The sequence below is a fragment of the Canis lupus genome, chromosome 23 (assembly GCF_003254725.2).
Source record: "Canis lupus dingo isolate Sandy chromosome 23, ASM325472v2, whole genome shotgun sequence".
In the NCBI taxonomy this organism is placed as follows: Eukaryota; Metazoa; Chordata; class Mammalia; order Carnivora; family Canidae; genus Canis; species Canis lupus.
Genome location: NC_064265.1, coordinates 17,026,140 through 17,046,724, shown reverse-complemented (window position 1 = coordinate 17,046,724; position 20,585 = coordinate 17,026,140). Strand labels below are relative to the sequence as shown.

Genomic DNA, 20,585 nt, shown 5'->3' with positions numbered 1-20,585 from the left:
CTCTAACTGCTTCTCTAATGATCACAAAGCTAGATTAGACCTAGCTCCAAGCTTAGTACTCTTTCCAGTATGCTACTTGGTAAACTAAATCAGTGCTGGGAGAGTGGGCTCTATCAACCTCTATTACCACATGTCCATGGTGACTTTAGGCTATGAGGTTTTAGTTCAGCCACTAATAATAGCTCTACAGAATTCTAGGAGCTCGATGTGTACATACCTTGTATGGGATTGTCTTTCTCCTCCTGAGGCACTAAAACTTCTCTTTAAAATGCCTGAAACAAGAACATAAAAATATCTTGATAATTTCCCTCTGCAAATTTTTTATTTATCTATTTACTAACTTTTAAAAAATGCTGTATTCTATCATGTGAGCAATTCTACATAATCTGAAGATGGTCTTCATTTATAAAAGTATCAGTTAAAATATAATGTTTCAAATTACTGTTTACTTAACAGGATTGTTTAAGGTCCTTTTTCCAAAGGAAACTAAATAAGGAAATTCTGTTATTAATAGCTAATAAAGTACAATAAAATATCTATGTAATAATTATCCTAAAGCCCTTGCCAGGATAACTACAAGTTACACATGCAAGTTGAAGGGTCCAGCTTTTCCTTCCTCACTTCCCCACTGACCCTCGCCACTATTGTTACCCAGAATATACAAAGCTGAATTCATCTCAAAACAGGCAGTAATTAACTGTTTCTAGAATTTGCTACATATGCATGAATATTTTTCTTGTTTAACTTTCATGTTTTCTAATCACAAATCAGGGCATTTTATCTAGCAGGCAGGGATTTGTGAAAAAATAGATCAATGTTGGAAACTGAGATTGTCCCCGAAAATCTGGAACACCTAGTCACTATTTTATGGACAATTAAGTTCGGAAAGGAACAAAAAATGAAGCTTGCTCCTTAGAGATTTTCCTTAGATCCTTAGGGACACCATTTTAAACTTTATTTTATGAGATTTTCATAGTATAGTCATTAATGAGAGGAAATTAGTTATACTAATTTTATTTCAGAATATTTTTACCCATCCTAATTAATATGCCTTCAACTTACTCTTTTAAAAAAATTATTCTTTCTCTATATTCTATTTTAAATTATCTTTTCTTTCAGTTCCAGATTTCTTGAATGAATTGAATTCTATCTTTCCTTATAATCTTTAAATTTTATCCAAATGTACTTTTCCTTTCCATATCCCATACTCCAGAATACTTACTTTCCAGTTTTAACTTTAGAGTCAAGATTAACTTATGGACCGAATTTATATATCCTATTTATTCATAGTATTAGATCATTAAAATATTTATTTTACTTTAGTGTTTGAAATATAATCTATCCCTTATATTGGAAATAAAATTGTATGAAACTTAGTCTACCCCAAAACTAATTTCTTCTCCAGGTCTGTAACCCCTATAGAATAGATTCATAAGAGGTCACTTCCATTACTCCTGTGATTATTTAGTGTGTCTCCAAATTAGTTATCTCTACTCCCCAGTTAGAAGCTGGGATTGCTGGTAGAAATAATGAAACTATTCATTTGACACCTGAGGCATCAGAAGACCACAGCACCAGTTGGCCTCTGGGTCCATAAGAGGGCTAGACAAACCTGTCCTAATTAGCACTGCACTTGGAAAACAAACCTCTGTCTTAAGTATATGATGATGTTTACCCAACTCCCAAGTGTGATTCCCAAACCATGACCTGCTGGAACCCGCAGGCCAGCAAAGAAAACTTACTGAATGTAGATTCTTTCAAAGGGCTTGAACTGGAGCTGCTAGAGTTGTCCGAAATGTCCAGTTCATCATCTAGCTCTGAGTACATATCTGCACATGAATAAAAGAGTAGGAGAATAAAATACAGAGTAAATTAACCTTGAAACAGACAAAAATCAAGTGTATTCATGATGTCACCATTTCACTAGAATTACCTTTCTCAATATTTTCCAAGTTGAAGTTCTCCTCCGACAGGATTTCATCACAGGCCCTGTCTTCATCCTTACCACAGGGGGCCTGGAAGCCCTCAGGGGGTAGGTCTGCACTTTCTGAAAGTTCGCTTTTCAGGCTGGCAGCTCCACTGCTGCTGCTACTCAAGCTTGCCTTCTCAAAGGTTTCCTGAAAGAGAAATTCAACTTATAGCAGCTTTTTTCTTCCTTCCTTCTGTAGCACCCAAAGCTCATTAGGACGTATATTAAAATCCTTGCTACGTTATTATAAATATTTGCGCTAAAGTACCATTAATAGTTCTATCTACATGCTTGCAGCAGAATTTATTCAGTCCTTGACAAAGTATATCTGCACCACTGGACAAACAAGAACGGATGTGCTAAGATGCTCAATGACAGAGGTCTGTGTAAAATGATAGAAAATGCAGCATTAAGTAAAAGATCAATTAAGCCAAAATTACTCTCCTTTAAAGTATCTTAATTATATTTGCTCTCTGGTGTGCCTCAGTTGGTTAAGCGTCTGACTCTTGATTTCAGCTCAGCTCATAATCTTAGGGTTGTGAGACCAAGCCCCATGTCAGGCTCTGCACTTGGTGTGGAGCCTGCTTAAGATTCTCTCTCTCCTCCATTCCCCCCGTCATCCCACCTGACTCTCAATAATAATAATAATAATAATAATAATAATAATAATTTGCTCTCTGAATAAATCATGGGGATAAAAGGCATAGCATAGGAAGTATAGTCAATGTTATTGTAATAGCATTGTATAGTGGCAGATGGTAGCTACACTTGTGATGAACAAAGCATAAGGTATGGAATTATGGAATCACTATGTTGTACACCGAAACTACAGTTACATTGTGTGTCAACTATATATCAATTAAAAAAAAAAAAACACTTCTATCAAATCTCAGCACCACAGAGGGTAAGTAGGGCTTAGTTTCTTCAGATCTCTGGGAACTTGGTAGCATACAGAGCCAGGCCATGGAGGGAGAGAGGTGAGGTCTCCTGAAAAATAAAGAGCTGGGGGCAGAGGCTCTGGTGGTGAGCAATGCCCTCTAGAGAGACAGATCCATGGTTTTTTGTTTTGTTTTGTTTTCAGATATTTTTTTGAAAATGAAACTGACACCCACAGTCACCAGGGGAAGGTTTCTAAAAACTCCACAGGGACTGAATGGAAGGTGAAGAAAATCTAAGATGTTATGAGTGACTGGAGTTTGAAGTTAACCTCTGAAAGTTTTCACGTGTTTCTGTTCACTAAACAAGACAAAAAAAAAAAAAAAAAAAAGAAAGAAAGAAAAGAATATCAAAGACATTTTGTGCAATGTGAACTGTCCAATCAATTTCTGCTTGTTATCTTTTTCCTGAGAATTTTTTCATTGTGCTTTCTTAAAGCTTTCACCAAGATGCTGGGAGATATTTCTTGCTCTGTTGAAGCTAACACGCAGTTGAAAGGGCATTTTAGTTCTCTTTGGTGAGTCCTCGATCCAGTGTTCAAAATCTTCCTGCTTTTTTTCACTTAGCATAATACACTCCAGTTCCATCCACATTGAAGCAAATGGTGGGTATCTGCCATTTCTAATGGCTGAGTAATATTCCATCGTATACATATACCACATCTTCTTTATCCATTCATCTTTCAATCAGAGAAGGACAAATATTATATGGTCTCATTCATTTGGGGAATATAAAAAATAGTGAAAGGAAATAAAGGGGAAAGGAGAGAAAATGAGTGAAAATATCAGTGAGGGTGACAGAACATGAGAGACTCCTAACTCTGGGAAACGAACAAGAGGTAATGGAAAGGGAGGTGGGCAGGGGTTGGGGTGACTGGGTGACGGGCACTGAGGGGGGCACTTGATGGGATGAGCACTGGGTGTTATGCTACATGTTGGCAAATTGAACTCCAATTAAAAAAAAAAAAATCTTCCTGCTTTTGTGACTGAGCATTGTTCATTCCTGTTTTTTGGATCTACTCTAGTCTGCTACCTTAAATCCCAAAATGGAAAATGTTTCAGATGCCCTTTGGCATTGCTGAATATGTGCTTCTCAGAAATGTTTCCTGGGATCCCTGGGTGGCGCAGTGGTTTGGCGCCTGCCTTTGGCCCAGGGCACGATCCTGGCGACCCAGGATCGAATCCCACGTCGGGCTCCCGGTGCATGGAGCCTGCTTCTCCCTCTGCCTGTGTCTCTGCCTCTCTCTCTCTCTCTGTGTGACTATCATAAATAAATAAAAATTAAAAAAAAAAAAAAAAGAAATGTTTCCTGTGGGAGCCTCAAGGGGCTCCCAATGCCAGCTTCAGCTCTTCCCAAGCTAGCCTCTGATACCAAATCCAGGAGGCTCCCTCTGGGCTCAAAACTTTCCTGCCAAGCTTATTCAACTCCTTCCATGCTTTCCTTCTTTTTCTGTCCCAGGTCACAGATCCTTCTTCCTCCAACTTCCTCAATGGAAGTTAGAAATGTACACAGAAATAATGTAGGCCTTTCTTCTTCTTGTGATTTTTTTTATTTGAAATAAATCATCTAATGTCCTATTCTAAAGACCACAACTGGATTTATAGCCCTATAGGGACTATACACTCAAAATGTGTCAATGCTATCAATGTTTTAAAAAAAAGAGAGATCAGTTTTGAGTTGATAAAATTCTTTATTGCATGATGCAATTGGATGCCAGAAACCATAAATCTCTAAAACTAGCAAAACTGGAGCAAAGGCTTTGTTTCTTTTTAAAACAGGCATGGATAAGATATTTTTCTTTGGCTGATATTTTTCTTTGGCTGAATGAAGAGTGAGAAGAAGCTGTGAGTCTTGATATAAGCATTTTAGATGTGAGGAGCTTTGACTTGCAATCAATACCCAAGAACCAGTTGGGCTGCAAATCAAGTTATTTGCAACCACCAAAATTGCATCCATAAATAATTGGGTGTTTGCTTAACTTGTGATAAAGGGGAAATTCACATTTTGAAAGAGATGCTTCTTCAAACTCTGTAAGCATGGAAGGTATGATACAGCAATGTAGAATGTATAGTTGTTTTAGTTTTAAAAACCTCTGTTTCTATAATCTCTTGTAGCAGTTTTTGCTTCAAAAAAATCTATAGAGTTCTTGAACTTGACATAAATGATATACCACTGTAGATGCATTTTCCTGAGTGTGATTTCCAGAGTTTTTCCTTGTAAATATTTAAATACCCAACTCATTACCAACTCTCTCCTTGAACTGGGAGCTATTTTAGTCCCTGTCAAACACCCCATTCCTTGCACAATGTTTTGTATACAGCATTGCTTAGTAAGTGGTTGCTGTATTGAGATCTAAGGGAGAAAAGGGCCAGGTGAATTCCCCTATGTAATAAGTAGGTTTTGTAGCTCCTGTGTGTGTGTGTGTGTGTGTGTATGTGTTTATTTTGCCCATTTCTCCAGAATCCTACATCATGATGCTTCTCTAAGAGCTGAAGAGACTATTTGGTGATATATCCATAAGTAGGAGTGAATGTCTCCCTTCCTCGTTCCCCTTTGCACTTATGAGAAGTTGTAAAACTCCATTCATCTATATTAGAGATGGCTCACCCAGCAACGATAATATGCCTCTGTAACCCAGTAGGCATTGGCCAAAAGCAGAGATAGTTAAATGTTTTTAACCTAAGAGTTGAGGCCATTAAGGTAGTTTCAAAAGTTGCCTCCAGCAAGTACATAAACCTATTAATGGAAGTTGAGGGTGTGTGTGTGTGTGGGGGGGTGTAGTCTTGGGGGATGCAATTTGGCTGCTGCCATCTTTTGTACTTTCTAATTACTTAAGATTTTTCTAGGAATAGGAGAGAGAGTTAACTAGTTTTTTTTTTTTTTTGGCATCTATATATCCCCTAGGAACGGATGGACACATTCTGTGCATCAATATGGCAGCAAGAAGAAGACAATGCAAATCAGACAATAAAATTATCACTGATATGGAAATCATCACCATTATAGGAGACACTTCCTGTCACAGTGCTGTTATAGGCACAATTATGTTTAGCTCGGTTTTTCTCATTATAATGTAATTTTTTATGTGTGCAGCAGATTATAATACATTTTCAGTTGAATAGAAATTCTAACAGTAACAGACTGACATTGCCTAAATTAACTGCAACAGTAGGGAAAGAATTAAGAGAGCCTATTTTATTAAAACTAGAGCAATTTTTTAAATTGCCCAGAATGTTTTATAAGGAGAAAGAAAAAGAAGCAAAAAATAAACATAAAGCATAACACTAACTATATCCTATAGATGCTTTACTTGAGAACCATAAAGAATACACTCTTTTGTTCTAAAATAGTCATTGTATTTGAGCTATGTCTCTCCCTAGTGTCTTCTCTTTGTTTGGTTAATAACTGTGACCTTAGATACATAAATGTAGGGCTACCCAGTGCTTAACAGCAATTCACCTGGCTGAGGTGATTTCTTTTTAATGGCAAACCACATTCTGTGCTTTTCATGAATGATAGCACAAAGAAAATCCAAAATAGGAGACAGGTCATTGACTATATATTATTGTGCATAAATTTAGATCCTAAATTTCAAAGTATTAAAAAAAATCAGCCAGGGGCACCTGGATGCTCAGAGGGTTGGGCGTCTGATCCTTGATTTTGTCTCAGGTCATGATCTCAGGGTCCTGGGATCCAGCTCTGCATCCGGCTCCCTGCTCAACAGGGAGTCTGCTTTTCTCTCTCCCTTCCTCTCCCTCTGCCCCTCCCCCCACTCACACACCCCCTCTCTCTTTGTCTCTCTCTCAAATAAATAAATAAATCTTTAAAAAAGAAAATCATCCAGTGTGGCCAAGAGGGCTGAAGGGGCCACATTGACCCAGGCCATACCTAAGTGGTCTGACCACTTTAGCAGGTGCCATGAGAGGCCCCTATCTAGGACCTCACTCTCAGACACTTGGTTTTACCCTACACAACGGTGGGCCGCAAAAGCAAGCTTGGAGCCTGGTCCCTTACTATGATAGCTGGGGATCTTTTAGCTTCAAAGTTGTTTGGTTGACATCACTATCTTTTTTGTTTCTGAAATCCTGAAGCATTTCCCTGCTCCTGTGCTCTGTATATCAAGTAGAAGAGCAATATGTTCAAATTAAACCAGAAAAACTGGGCAGCTCAGGTGGCTCAGCAGTTTAGCACTGCCTTCAGCCCAGAGTGTGATCCTGGAGACCCAGGATCGAGTCCCACATCAGGCTCCCTGCAGGGAGCCTGTCTCTCCCTCTCTCTCTGTCTCTTTGTGTCTCTCAAGAATGAATAAATAAACCTTTAAAAAAAATGAAAAATAAAAAAATAAACCAGAAAAACTGGTGTGAGAGGCGCTGGAAATAACTAAATTTACAAATATTATATAATAAAGGAAATGTTCTCTTCAAGTTTGGATATTAACTATTTTTTATTTTGAACTTTTAAAAAATATTCATACAAAGCCAAAAATTTTGCTTTAATATAATTAAAGGCATATAATGATGATCCCACTATTATCATGACACTCTCTTAATTAGAACTTCTTAAAAGCACAAGAACAAGACTAATGAACTGTCTTAAAATAAGTAAATTAGTGGACGAATTATTATAATTCCATTGAAAATTCCACTATCAAATTTACCATGCTTGATAGCATTTCACTGCCACCCCATAAATAGTCTAGTATCTGCAACAGGTTCTCTATTATTCTGAATTCAAAGATAGGTTGTTAGAAGAAATAACACTAATAAGGATGAAGAAAACAGTACCATAATCTGAAGGTATCCCTTATTAAAAATACAGAAGATACAGTCTACATCAACATTGACTGACCACCATTTTGTTTCAAAACTACATGCTAGTAAAGGAAAAGAACTGAATGTATGTGTGAATACTTCTGAAAGCATTTTAAAGGAGGACAGAATCAGGTAATTCCATTTAACATCTAGAAAAAAACATGCACAGAAAATCATCAAGTGGTCAAGTCTTAAGGCATTTTAATTTGGATTGCTCAAAAAAACAAGAAATGCAATTGACAAGCAGCATTGGTTAAGGCATGAAATAGTATGGAATTAGACATAGGTGGCATCAATAAGAACAAACCCCACATATTAGAACCCTACTTACTGTTTCATTTTTAATACAGAATGACAGAAGGGAAGGTCTAATTCTTGTCAAACCACACACTTAATACACGGTGTCAAAATACCAAAGTGATTAAGTGCCAGTAAACAAAGAATTAAAAATCAAGGAAAAGAATCACCATCATCTTTTATCTATCTCCTTGCTTCCATTCTTGACTCTCAGTGGTCAATTCATATACAGCAATCAGCTGTATGATTTTAAAACATTATGTCACCCCTTTGCTCAAAACACACACCACTCAAGTGACTGTAGCATCCTCATCTCCTACTCTTTCCCCAGACACACTGGATTCCAGCCACACAGGCCTCCTTGCTTGCCCCTTAAATCTGGCAGGCATGCTCCTACCTCCGATATCTGGACTTGCTATGCCCTCTGCCATCAATGTTGCACCTCCAGATATTTGTGCAGCTCATTCTTTTAATGTATTCTGGTTTCTAGCCAAAAGCCCTGCAGTTATAGTAGCCTTCCATATATATCCCTATTTAAAACAGCCTGTCTTTCCACATCTACCAATCACTTTTACTTTGCCTTCATATTTTTGCCTGTAGACTTAACTGTATATTAATTTACTTATGATTTGTCTTCCTCCACTGTGAAGATGGAATTCTTTGAATTTTCTGTTTACTGTTAGAATACAGACTTGAATAGTCCCCAAAAGAGAATAGGTGCTGGATAAATTTTGTTGAATAAGTGAAACAAAACACTGATTTTTCAAAGGATGGCAAAGCTCTTCTCCATATTAAAACAAAGGATAGAAATCAAAATAGCAGCATTATTTTTTGAAGAAACTGACAAACTGATTCTAAAATTAAAAGTAAATTGGGATGCCTGGGTGGCTCAGTGGTTGAGTGTCTGCCTTCGGCCCAGGGCATGATCCTGGAGACCCGGGATCGAATCCCACTTTGGGCTCCCTGCATGGGGCCTGCTTTTCTCTCTGCCTATGTCTCTGCCTCTCTATGTGTCTCTCATGAATAAATAAATAAAATCTTAAAAATTTTTTAAATTAAATTAAATTAAAAGTAAATAGATCTAGAATGGTCAAATCAAATTTGACAGAGAAGAACAAAATCTGAGCGCTTATACAACCTAATTTCAAGACTTATTAAAAGTCTACAATAATCAAAACAGTGTGGTACTGGCCTAAGAATAGATACACAGATAAAGGCAACAGAATAGAGTTCAGAAATAAATCCACATATACAGTGTTAAATGACTTTCAACAAAGACGTGTAGTAAAATCAGTAAGGAAACTTTAGACATTTTAAGAAATGATGCTGGGAAAACTGGGTACCCATATGGGAAAAAAATTTCAATCTCTTCATTATTCTATGCATGAAATTAAATCAAAATGGATCACAGACCTAAACATAAAATCTATTATCAGAAAGAATTACCAAAAGAAAAAAGAGCCTATTTTTGCAGCCTTGGGATAGGCCATGATTTCTTTAACAAGATACAAAAAGCACTAACAACAACAAAAAACTAAATAAGTAAATTGGACTTTAACAAAATTAAAATTCAACAAAATTTCTGCTCATAAAAAAAATCATTAAAAAACAGTCAAGGCATAGACTAGGAAAAACATTAGCAATACATATATTTGACAACACACATGTGGAATATATAAAGAACTCCTAAAATCAACAAAAACAGACAAATAATTCAATAAAGTAATGGCCAAAGATTTGAATAGATACTTCACACACACAAACACACACACACACAAAGAGATATATAAATGAACAATTAGCACATGTAAAAGTGCTCAGCAGCCTTGGTTATCAAGAAAATGTAAACTAAAACCACAAAGAAATACTTTTTTATGCCCACTACACAGGTTAAAATCTAAAAGACTGACAATATATCAAATGTTTACAAGAATATAGAACAATTGAGCAACTCTCATAACATTGCTCCTAAAAATGCTAAACAGTACAATTTTGGAGAACTGCTTGGTAGTTTCTTTTAGAGTTAAACATACAACTACCTTATGACCCTGAAATTCTTCTCCTAGTATTTATATCTAAGAGAAATGAAATTATCTGCACAAGAAGACTTATATAAGAAAGTTCATAGCAGTTGTATGTAAAACCCCAAATCTGGAACAATACAACATTCATCAATAGGAGAATAAACTATGATATATCCATACAACATAATACTATCTAATAATATAAACAGATAACTGCTATGCACAATATCATGGATGAATCTCATGGACATTAGGTCATGTGAAAGAAGGCAGATACTAAAGAATACATACTGTTTGTGATTTATATTATATGAAGAAACAATAGGTCAAAGTAATCCATAGTGTCAGAAATCCTAATAGTCTGTCCATGGGCAGAGAACTGTATGGGAAGTGGCATGAAGGAAATTTCTGAGGTGCTAGAAATGTTCCCAATCTGATTTTGGGTGCAAGTTAACCATGTGTCAAAAGTTATTAAACTAAGTAATTAAAATGTGTACATCTTACTATATGTAAATTATATCTCAATAAACAAAGATGGAGTTATGGTGTGGATGTGAGAATTGTATATATATCTGTGTGGGAGCCTAAAAGGCATTGCTTTATTTTCTTAAACCATAACAAGTATAGAACATTTCCAAAACAAGTCATGATATTTCCCAATACTTCCTTCACTGCATCATTATTTGTTGCATTGTCACAGCCTTGGGGGAAATTCAGTCAACAATTAACCAGACAATAAAAGCAAAGATGTTCACAAAAATATTGTCCTTTTAAAATACATCATTTTCTACATGGCTAAATTTAATCTCTTAGCAGAGGATTGCAGACACACGGCTTTTGTGGTGTGTTCAGCAATTGTAAATGACATATGGTATAATAAAAATAAAACAACTCAGATAAATAAATGGCACAACAGTTTAAGTTTGCACTAAGAAAATAAGAATCAGTTACTTGCATATCTTCTCAGTCCTTAAGTGGTCAACTTTAAAGACATTTGAGAATTTAGGATAAATGTCAAATGCCTGTCAATAACTTTTGCCAAGAACATATACAGACTGTATTAGAAAACTACAATGAGAATTCTACTTCTTTAAGTGAAATTGTAAAGGGATTGTGGATTTAGAAAATAATCTTTGCTGACAAATGCTCTACCAGCTGGTCCCTCCCCTCCCCACCCCAAGGTAGACAGAATTTAGGATAATAATTATATGCTCTATATTTCAGTAGTTTGACAACAGGAGCCTATCACAGAAATCTTCCTGTTCGTAATTCTCCAAAAGCTTAGAGTACATTTCTAGGACTCACTATGGGAACATTTACTCCTCATCTTAAACATGAGATAATTTATCAAGGTCAGATGTGATGTTTGAAAGATCTTGGTAGGCACATAGAGGATAGTAAAGGGAGGGAGATGACTCTAGATAACCTGCATAGAATGGATTTGATCATTTGGAAGGTCTTTAAGCTGAGGCTTCTTCAAGATGAAAAAGAAACTCCATCTGTGGACAGCAGGTTTAGCCTATGCCCAAGAATTTAAACCTGCCCTTCCTGCCAGCCCACTCTATGGATTTTGGACTTACCTAGACAGGCCCACAAATATATAAGACAATTCCTTGCAACAAATCATATGTATTTCCTACTGGTTCTGCTTTATACATTCTGTGTAGGACTGTTATATACACACTAATATACATAATATTAGCATTCCTGGCTGCTTCTCTTAAGTGCCGGTAGCAGTCAACATTATTGTGATAAACAAATGGCTCTCCCTTCTCTCTCTCTCTTTCTCTCTCTCTCTCTCTCTCACACACACTCACACACACACACACACACACACACACACACACACACACACACACAGAGACACATTTCCTGATAACCCTGTAGATAGTACAGAGCTGGTACCCTGAATCACTGCTAGGGCTGAGGAGGAGCCTAGAGTTAAGAACATTGGATAATGCAATGACCCAATGTGAGAGAATGAGAATGAGAACTGGAAGGGTAAGATGGATTTGTCAGACATTTCAAACCAGGGATGCCATGATAGGTCCCCCAAAGCCACAAGGATAGGTTCACCTCATCAAAAGTCAACAGAGGCCAAAGAAGAAGGCAATGCACAGAGCCCCCTCCCATTGGGTCGAGGATACCTAAGCTTGTTCCTGTATCCAGCTGCCATCTTGGAAGAGGGAGGTGGAGAGGAGAGCCCTTAGAAAAACTTAGACTAGAACAGCTGATATAAGTGTTAATGGCTATAGCCACCATTTTCTGCTATCAGTAGGAAAAGTGGCTCAAAACAAAGTGATACATGATTATAGAAAATAAAGTTCCCATTTTGTATAACCAATTTTTACCCAAATTCATACAAAATGGCAAACCATGGAACTGGACAGAGCTCACTCAAGGGAAGAGCAAGAAGAGAAGCAGAACATCAAAATTTAAGAATCCAGTGTTGGAAGAGGGAATAAAGAAAGAGTGTTCAGAGACATAAAATGGAAACCACCAGGAAAAAAAAAATCAGGGAGGAGATATGAACAATAAGGAAGAATAAGCCTTCAATTTGATAATTTGGTGGTTTAGTTACTTTGGAGAAATTCAAAGCTTTAGTCCCCACTACCTAGGATTAAACACAAATACTATGTTTGAATACCATGACTAGGTATTCACAAACTTCTGCCATCTAGCACCAGCCTGCTTGCCCCAACTTTCCAAACTATACATATCAAAATATGCATTATAAATCAGGACGTCCAACTTTCAGTCCAAGGTCCAAAAGCAGCAAACCAGCTTGGTGAACTTAGCCAAATCTCTTCTCTTGGTTTACCTTTTCTTGCCTATTAAGTTAAAGCATAAAACAATACCATTTCTAAAATGTGATTAGTATTCCTAAGTAAGCTAAGCTGGTGTATTTGGAGCTCATGCACTTTTGTTATTCTTTTCCATCCAGGAGTAACTTCTTTACCTACTTTCAAGGCCCAATCTTATACCCTGCTTGTTTTGGGAGCCTCCCTGAATTATATCAGCCAGAGATCTCATTTGGTATTTACCCAGATTTCCTGCTGCATGTATGTCTTGGCTTCCCAAGTAGACTGGATATATCACTTCATGACTAAGATCACTCCTTTAAATTTTTTTAACATCGTCACAATAGCCAGCACAATGTCTTACATTCAGAAGATATTCAACAAATCTTTGTTCTTCTATTATTAATTATAAACTGCAAGCATTTTCGATTTCTTTTTATGTTGTTCCCTGTTAGACTTATGGATGTGAAAGTTCTCCAGAGAGAATGAACTCACTATGCTAGTAAAAAGAAATAATTATTTAGCTTTAAAATAGAAGTGGTGAAGATAAAAGTACCAGTCAAATATCACTGGAAGTGGTAAATCCCTGCAAAACTCACCCTTCAAGAACATGCTTCTTTCGTCATTATCCTTCAGTCTCCCTGGTATATTCAGCTCTGCTCCATTTATACATCTAGAAATATGCTTTTTTACCAATGTTAGTATTAGTCTACAGCAGGTTCCATGCAATCCCTGTAATCTGAATGAAATTGAAGTTTTCTATTGATTATCCAGATTTTTCCAGGCTGGGTTTTAACACTCATCCTTGCATTTGCTGGCAAAGATCTAAGCAGCGCACTGTTTAGAAATGTCTGCAATCGATTTTTCTGCCGGGGGCATTAGATAACACCAAAAGGGCAGTTATTCTGTGTGTTTAACACGTGCATAATGCCAACATGCCAATCATGATTTTGACAAGTACAATGCCATAGTACCTTCTGCAGCACAATATACTTTTATTATTACAATATTTAAGCAAAAAATATACCTCATTTTTCTCTGCTTGATTCTTATTCTTAATTCTGCTCTCCTTATGATATCTTATTTTGAATTATAAAAATTAGAAAGCTTAACTTTCTTCAAAAAGAAAGTCTTGCTTCTCTTTCATAGAGTCTAAACAACAGTACACAGTAGTGAACTTTATTAGTGAAGACTTCTCTGTCCTTTTGAAACATATATTAGTACCTGTCTTTCCTAGCCTATTGCCATAATTAAGAATAACCTAATGTGTGAAAACATAAGTAGCATACATCCCATGACATAAAAGCTCATAAAGTTTCTTATCAATTATTTTCTTACTCACTAATTTGTAAATTCCAGCAACTCACAGTAGATCTCTTTATCAATGCTGAGAATTCATAAAGTTCTACTGCACCCACTAATTTCTCTTTCCTTTGACTATTGCTTATCATTGGATTATGTAACTGTATTGTTGACATGAACTGCTCTGGGAGACATTAAACTATATTTGAAATGAAATAATCATAATACTATAACAATACTTAAAAAAAGACATAACATTTTATACCTCTAATTTTTCCATTAGCAATGGTGTCAATGTAAGTTTTTGAAAAATAATAATTGGTACTTAGCAAGGATAATGCCAATTAACTACATGCTGTCTTTTGATGAAATGTAATCGTATTTCCTTCTCAGTTCTTTAATAAAGCTCCACTTTTCCTTTTAGCTAACATTTGATTAGTCCGAAATGAAAAATTATCAGTATATATAAGATAGTACAAAAGAAGATATTTTATGGTTCTTTAAAAGGAGTACTATAAATTCTGCCTAGAAGTAAAGCATTTCTCTATGGTCCCTAAGAGACTGAATGCTCCATGAGGGCATCAAGGTTGCCTAGTAGCATATGCTCAATAAATACTTATTAACTGCATGAAAACCACCCAGGGATTTAGCACTAATGGACCACTTAGTACTAGATTAGTGAGTTGCATCAACAACTATTTTTTAACATAATCACTGTTCATTTTATATAATTGGTGCTATCTTATAATTTCGTGCCACTTTTTTATTTGCACAGTTTATTCAAACACATTAAGTTATTTAATCCTAGTGCTTTCTGTAATAAGTAATATTTTCCCCCTATTTTATGGATGAGTACAGAACCTTTAGAACCTCAAAACTCCCTCATCAACTATAGACATCTCCCTTTGTTTAACCCAGTCATGGCCTGAGAGCTAGATTTCTACACTTAAAATGGCCCCCAAAATACATACTGAACAATTGATGGATAAGATGATATGGTGTCTTGAGTTTGTTTCAAAATAACCTATGGTTGGCAGGGAGTAGGTGGTGGGTGGGCATAAAGACAGCATGTGACTGGCCCGAAGTAGCAAATTCTTGAAGCTGGAGGGTGCCTACACGAAGTACTATCTTTACTTCTGTAAATGTATGAAATTTTCCACAGTAAGAGTTTAAAAAAAAAAAAAAGCTGAGAAGCAAATAAATAAATAAAACTGTCATTCTCAAGGTGTTTTGCTAAAGATAAGAGGATTTCTGCTGTTAGATTTTAAACTAACTCCGCCTACCCCCATATCAGCTACAGGAATCTAACATACACTGACTCTTTTATATCCAATTGGAAATTGGCTAAGTAGGTTTGCAGTACAGAACTTAATAGAAGGCCTCAAATACTTAAGATATATAGAAATGGCTAAATCTCTTGCATTTTAGTTTACTGGGAACACTGTACTCTGCATGCAACATGACGTGTGTGTTCTCACTGTTGCCTACTTTTTTACAAAGTCAAGTAATAAAATAACAAGAAAAGTGAGCTCTAACTTGCTTTATATAACATTTCAGTGTGTTCAGCAAGAGCTATAACTCCAAGTTATATGTTCCTAAACATAAACCAAGGCCTTAGATAATCACTAAGGATTGTTCTGTGACACTACAGCTGGGATCAGCAAGGCAATAAAGATGAGTTTTTCCCCCCAAAAGAAAACTCTATTGAATCTTCAACTTCCAGATTCCAAATATGTCAAGAGAAACACACCATAGAGTTCTGCATTCTTTTTAATAGAAAGGAGTTAGATGGAAACTCTCTTATCTAAGAAGCTCAGAGGAAGAAAGAGAAAGAAAGAAAGAAAGAAAGAAAGAAAGAAAGAAAGAAAGAAAGAAAGAAAGAAAGAAAGAAAGAAAGAAAGAAGAAAGAAAGAAAGAAAAGAAAAGAAACGAAAAAAGAAAAGAAAAAAGAAAAGAAAAGAAGGAAATAACAATTGTCTCTTCTTTGAAATCAACTCCTTATATTATTTTCCCAGCTGAGGCAGAACAGGTCTTTAGGGTCCTGGAAAGAAATCTGATGACCAACTGCCTTAATTAAGAATGGGTGTTATGACCCTATTTCCTTGGGCCTCATGCCCAAGAAAGAAGAAAAGAATATTTACCAGATTCAAGGGTCCCTTGAACGTCCCTTGGACAGATCATGGGTCATAATACAACAAAAGCACAGGGGAAAAACAAGAGAGCAACAAGAGCATCACTGGCATGGTCACTTGCACATGTGGACATTTATAGCTTTCCCCTTTTTCAAGTTCTGCTCAGAAATAAACTTAAATGTTAAAATAATTTAAAGGTTACTGGCAAGAAAAATGAAAGGACATATTCTTATTTGAAGCAAGGTAGTATTATTACCACCACAAACAGTAATAAAAGCAAAAGGACAAAATTTTAAGGCAATTATTATTTCCTTATCTGGATTAACACATAAAATTTCATCCATATTTCCCAAATCAGATTGCTAAAGAAATAAAATATACATATTCACTGCCATCTATAAAAAGAGCATAATATAAACTTAAAAAATTGCTAAGGGATTTTTTGATGCCCCTAGTTTTGCAATAATCAATAAATTAGGGTTAGTTCATTGGAACATTTATCTTGACTATAATTTTAAAGTCTAGAAAGGGATGCAAATATGTAACTATACAATAGTGAAATACTGCACATAGCAATTAATATTTTCCTAACTTAAGATAATTTTCCCTTAAGATAAGCCTGAACAACTTCAGATGACCTTATTATAGTCTATCATGAAGACACCGACAGACGTACACTTACATGAGATAACAGAGCCAGCTCATGGTGACATGTGACAGCATTGCGGTTGGCTTCCATAAAGTACCTCTGTGTACGCTTCCGTTCCCGTTCCAGTTTCTTTTCCAAAGCCAGTTGGGATGTAGATAAGTTGTCTAAATACTTCATCATGACATCTGATATCATTGAGCTGACTTCTATAATATCTGGGCGGGTTTCTGCATCAGGAGTGAGGCACCTAAGAGAAGACAGTTGATTTCAGCACTCTGGTCAATGTTGGGATCAGGCCACAGGGTGTGGAGGGTCAAGATTAAACCCCACCACGCATCCACCATGGTGTCATACCCAAGATCACCTGGGATAAGATGGACATCAAGCATAGTTCTGAATATAAGACTTTTTAAAAGGTATTGAAAAAAGAAGTATTGAAAAGTTTGGGAAGCAGAGGGAGGTAGCTTTGTTCTCTTTGCAGTTGGGCTGTCAGGCAAGGGCTACAGGCTGAGCATGGAGCTCAGGACAGGAGGATTTAGTCATCTTCTCCTGTGTGAAGTGGTTATTTTCTATAATCACTGTCAAGTCATTGGTCAGTAGAAACAAAGAGGGATCCCGAGAATGTAGTCCCTGATGCATCAAATGGAAGGTAGATTTCTAGGGGGTCACAACTGACTGGCCTTTTGCAGCTGTGTTATATGCGTTATATGCAGCAATATCAACCCAACTTGAGTAGAGTGTATGTTACCAAACACAAGCCATAAAAATAAAATGTAACCCAGTTATTTAGAGGTTTAAGATGTTTATAATAATTTTTAAAGTAATTAACTGACACATTACATGCTAATATTTTCTGTGATTTGGAGGTAGGAAATGTCAACCAGCTTACTAAAAGGAATATTTATGTCACAACTAAACACTAATAGAAAGCTATTCTAGACACAATGGAATCAATTAGCAAGATTGTTGCTAGCATGCTTTAAATACTTCAATACTCACTATAATATTTTGTCTATTTTTTAATTCAAATTCTCTAACTTCACTGAAGTTGTTTACTTCTTTATAAACTTTAACTTATTTGAACTTTGAGAAAAAGATCTGATTTTCACTTTTTTTAATTTGATTTAGCAAACTAGAGTTCATACAACTTTCACCTATACTGACATCTCCAGGTAATATTTGAGAACTATTTTATTTTTATTATTATTCTTCATCACAGAAGTCAAAATAAGACTAACTTGTTAATTTGCTAATTATTCTGTTTTTTTGTGATTATGAGTAAAATATACATATCTTAGACATTATCATCTCATGCTTCATCTTTCTTTCTAAGGCAGTAGGCTTGCACTATGGTTATGACAGGCACTTACACATCTGCTGAATTTATATTTAACAAAGTTCAGTCCATGCATTTATAACAAAGAAAGACAAGACTGCTACATAATTTTGGGAGTGCTCAGTACAAAATGAAAGTGTAGGGCCCCAGCAGGGAGTGAAGAACTCAATCTTCCTTTCCATAGACCATTGTCTAAATGATGGCAGGAGACGCTCCAAGAGATTGCAACCTCCATGCCACCATTATAATGCACTTGGTACCTGGATTGGAGATGGGCAAGAGGTCCCCACTGAGTCACCCAGTGAATGCACCATGATGCTACCAGCCTGGTTAAGGAGGGCCTCTTTTTCTCCTCGCTCCAAGATGCAGCAGGGCACATACTACACCTTGACCCTCTCCTTGTCTGTATTCCCATACACTATACCAGGTAAAGAACAGTAGCAATGATGGCACGGGGACAGGGAGATCGAGCTGGAGGACAGCCAGGGGCCATAGGGCCAGGAGGAGATGGCTGAGAATCTATGTCAGAGAAGTAGGAAGTTGGAGGGACCTCATATGAACTGAGGCTCCCAAGCCCCAAATATACATGCTCCTTGTCTCAACAGACTTCATTTCCAAAACACAAATTTAAAGATAAAATTATTAAGAATTTCATGACCTTAAGTGCAGAGCCCTAAACCCTAAGCACAGGACTGTTTTGAGTATGGTGGCCCTGAGCATTGGTCATAAGCATGTGAAGCTGAACTTCTATGCCAGTGACATATTTGTATTCAAATTTCTTTCTTTTGCTTATAATCATAAAAGATGCTAAAATGTTGAATTTCACCTTCTAATTAAATCAGTTTCTTCACCTACTGTCACTTAATTAGCAAAAGAAATTAAAGTTGATAAAAATGCTTGGCTGACTTAGAGTTGGTTATGACTGCCATGTGAAGAAAAAAACAAACACCCCAACAAGTAATCCTTTCATTAGTACATTAGACTAAAGTCTTAGTCTGCAAATATTCAAGTATAATATTAGCAGGTGAATTTATCAGCTGAGCTTTTTTTTAATAAAAAAAAGCAGTATAAGCTAGTTTTACAATTTTTTTAATAATACATTTATTTTTTATTGGTGTTCAATTTGCCAACATACAGAATAACACCCAGTGCTCATCCCAAAGTGCCCCCCTCAGTGCCTGCCACCCAGTCTCCCCCACACCCTGCCCACCTCCCCTTCCACCACCCCTAGTTCGTTTCCCAGAGTTAGGAGTCTTCCATGTTCTGTCTCCCTTTCTGATATTTCCTACCCATTTCTTCTCCCTTCCCCTCTATTCCCTTTCACTATTATTTATATTCCCCAAATGAATGAGACCATATAATGTTTGTCCTTCTCCTTTGACTTATTGACTTATTTCACTCGGCATAATACCCTCCAGTTCCATCCATGTCGAAGCAAATGGTGGGTATTTGTCGTTTCTAATGGCTGAGTAATATTCCATCGTATACATAAACCACATCTTCTTTATCCATTCATCTTTCAATGGACACCGAGGCTCCTTTCACAGTTTGGCTATTGTGGACATTACTGCTATAAACATCGGGGTGCAGGTGTCCCGGCGTTTCACTGCATCTGTATCTTTGGGGTAAATCCCCAGCAGTGCAATTGCTGGGTCGTAGGGCAGATCTATTTTCTTTCACCATACACAAAGATAAACTCAAAATGGATGAAAGATCTAAATGTGAGACAAGATTCCATCAAAATCCTAGAGGAGAACACAGGCAACACCCTTTTTGAACTCAGCCACAGTAACTTCTTGCAAGATACATCCATGAAGGCAAAAGAAACAAAAGCAAAAACGGAACTATTGGGACTTCACCAAGATAAGAAGCTTTTGCACAGCAAAGGATACAGTCAACACAACTAAAAGACAACCTACAGAATGGGAGAAGATATTTGCAAATGACATATCAGATAAAGGGCTAGTTTCCAAGATCTATAAAGAACTTATTAAACTCAACACCAAAGAAACAAACAATCCAATAATGAAATGGGCAAAAGACATGAACAGAAATCTCACAGAGGAAGACATAGACATGGCCAACACGCACATGAGAAAATGCTCTGCATCACTTGCCATCAGGGAAATACAAATCCAAACCACAATGAGATACCACCTCACACCAGTGAGAATGGGTAAAATTAACAAGGCAGGAAACCACAAATGTTGGAGTAGATGTGGAGAAAAAGGAACCCTCTTGCACTGTTGGTGGGAATGTGAACTGGTGCAGCCACTCTGGAAAACTGTGTGGAGGTTCCTCAAAGAGTTAAAAATAGTTTTACAAATT

At 36.6% G+C, this 20,585-nt stretch overlaps 1 protein-coding gene across 13 annotated transcripts in view; it reads right to left on the bottom strand.

Annotated features, from left to right (window-relative positions):
- Window positions 1–20,585, bottom strand: part of NEK10 (NIMA related kinase 10) — a 226,885-nt gene that overhangs the window by 59,357 nt on the left and 146,943 nt on the right. For all 13 annotated transcript variants that reach the window (XR_003141762.3, XM_025461041.3, XM_049100027.1 and 10 more), the window contains 4 exons: window positions 16,955–17,168; window positions 1,934–2,117; window positions 1,743–1,829; window positions 218–272 (listed from right to left, as the gene is read on the bottom strand). Coding sequence is in view for 12 of the 13 variants with exons in the window: in XM_025461041.3 (XP_025316826.1) it covers window positions 218–272; window positions 1,743–1,829; window positions 1,934–2,117; window positions 16,955–17,168 (540 nt within the window). In the remaining variant the exon portion in view is untranslated. The remainder of the gene's footprint in view (window positions 1–217; window positions 273–1,742; window positions 1,830–1,933; window positions 2,118–16,954; window positions 17,169–20,585) is intronic.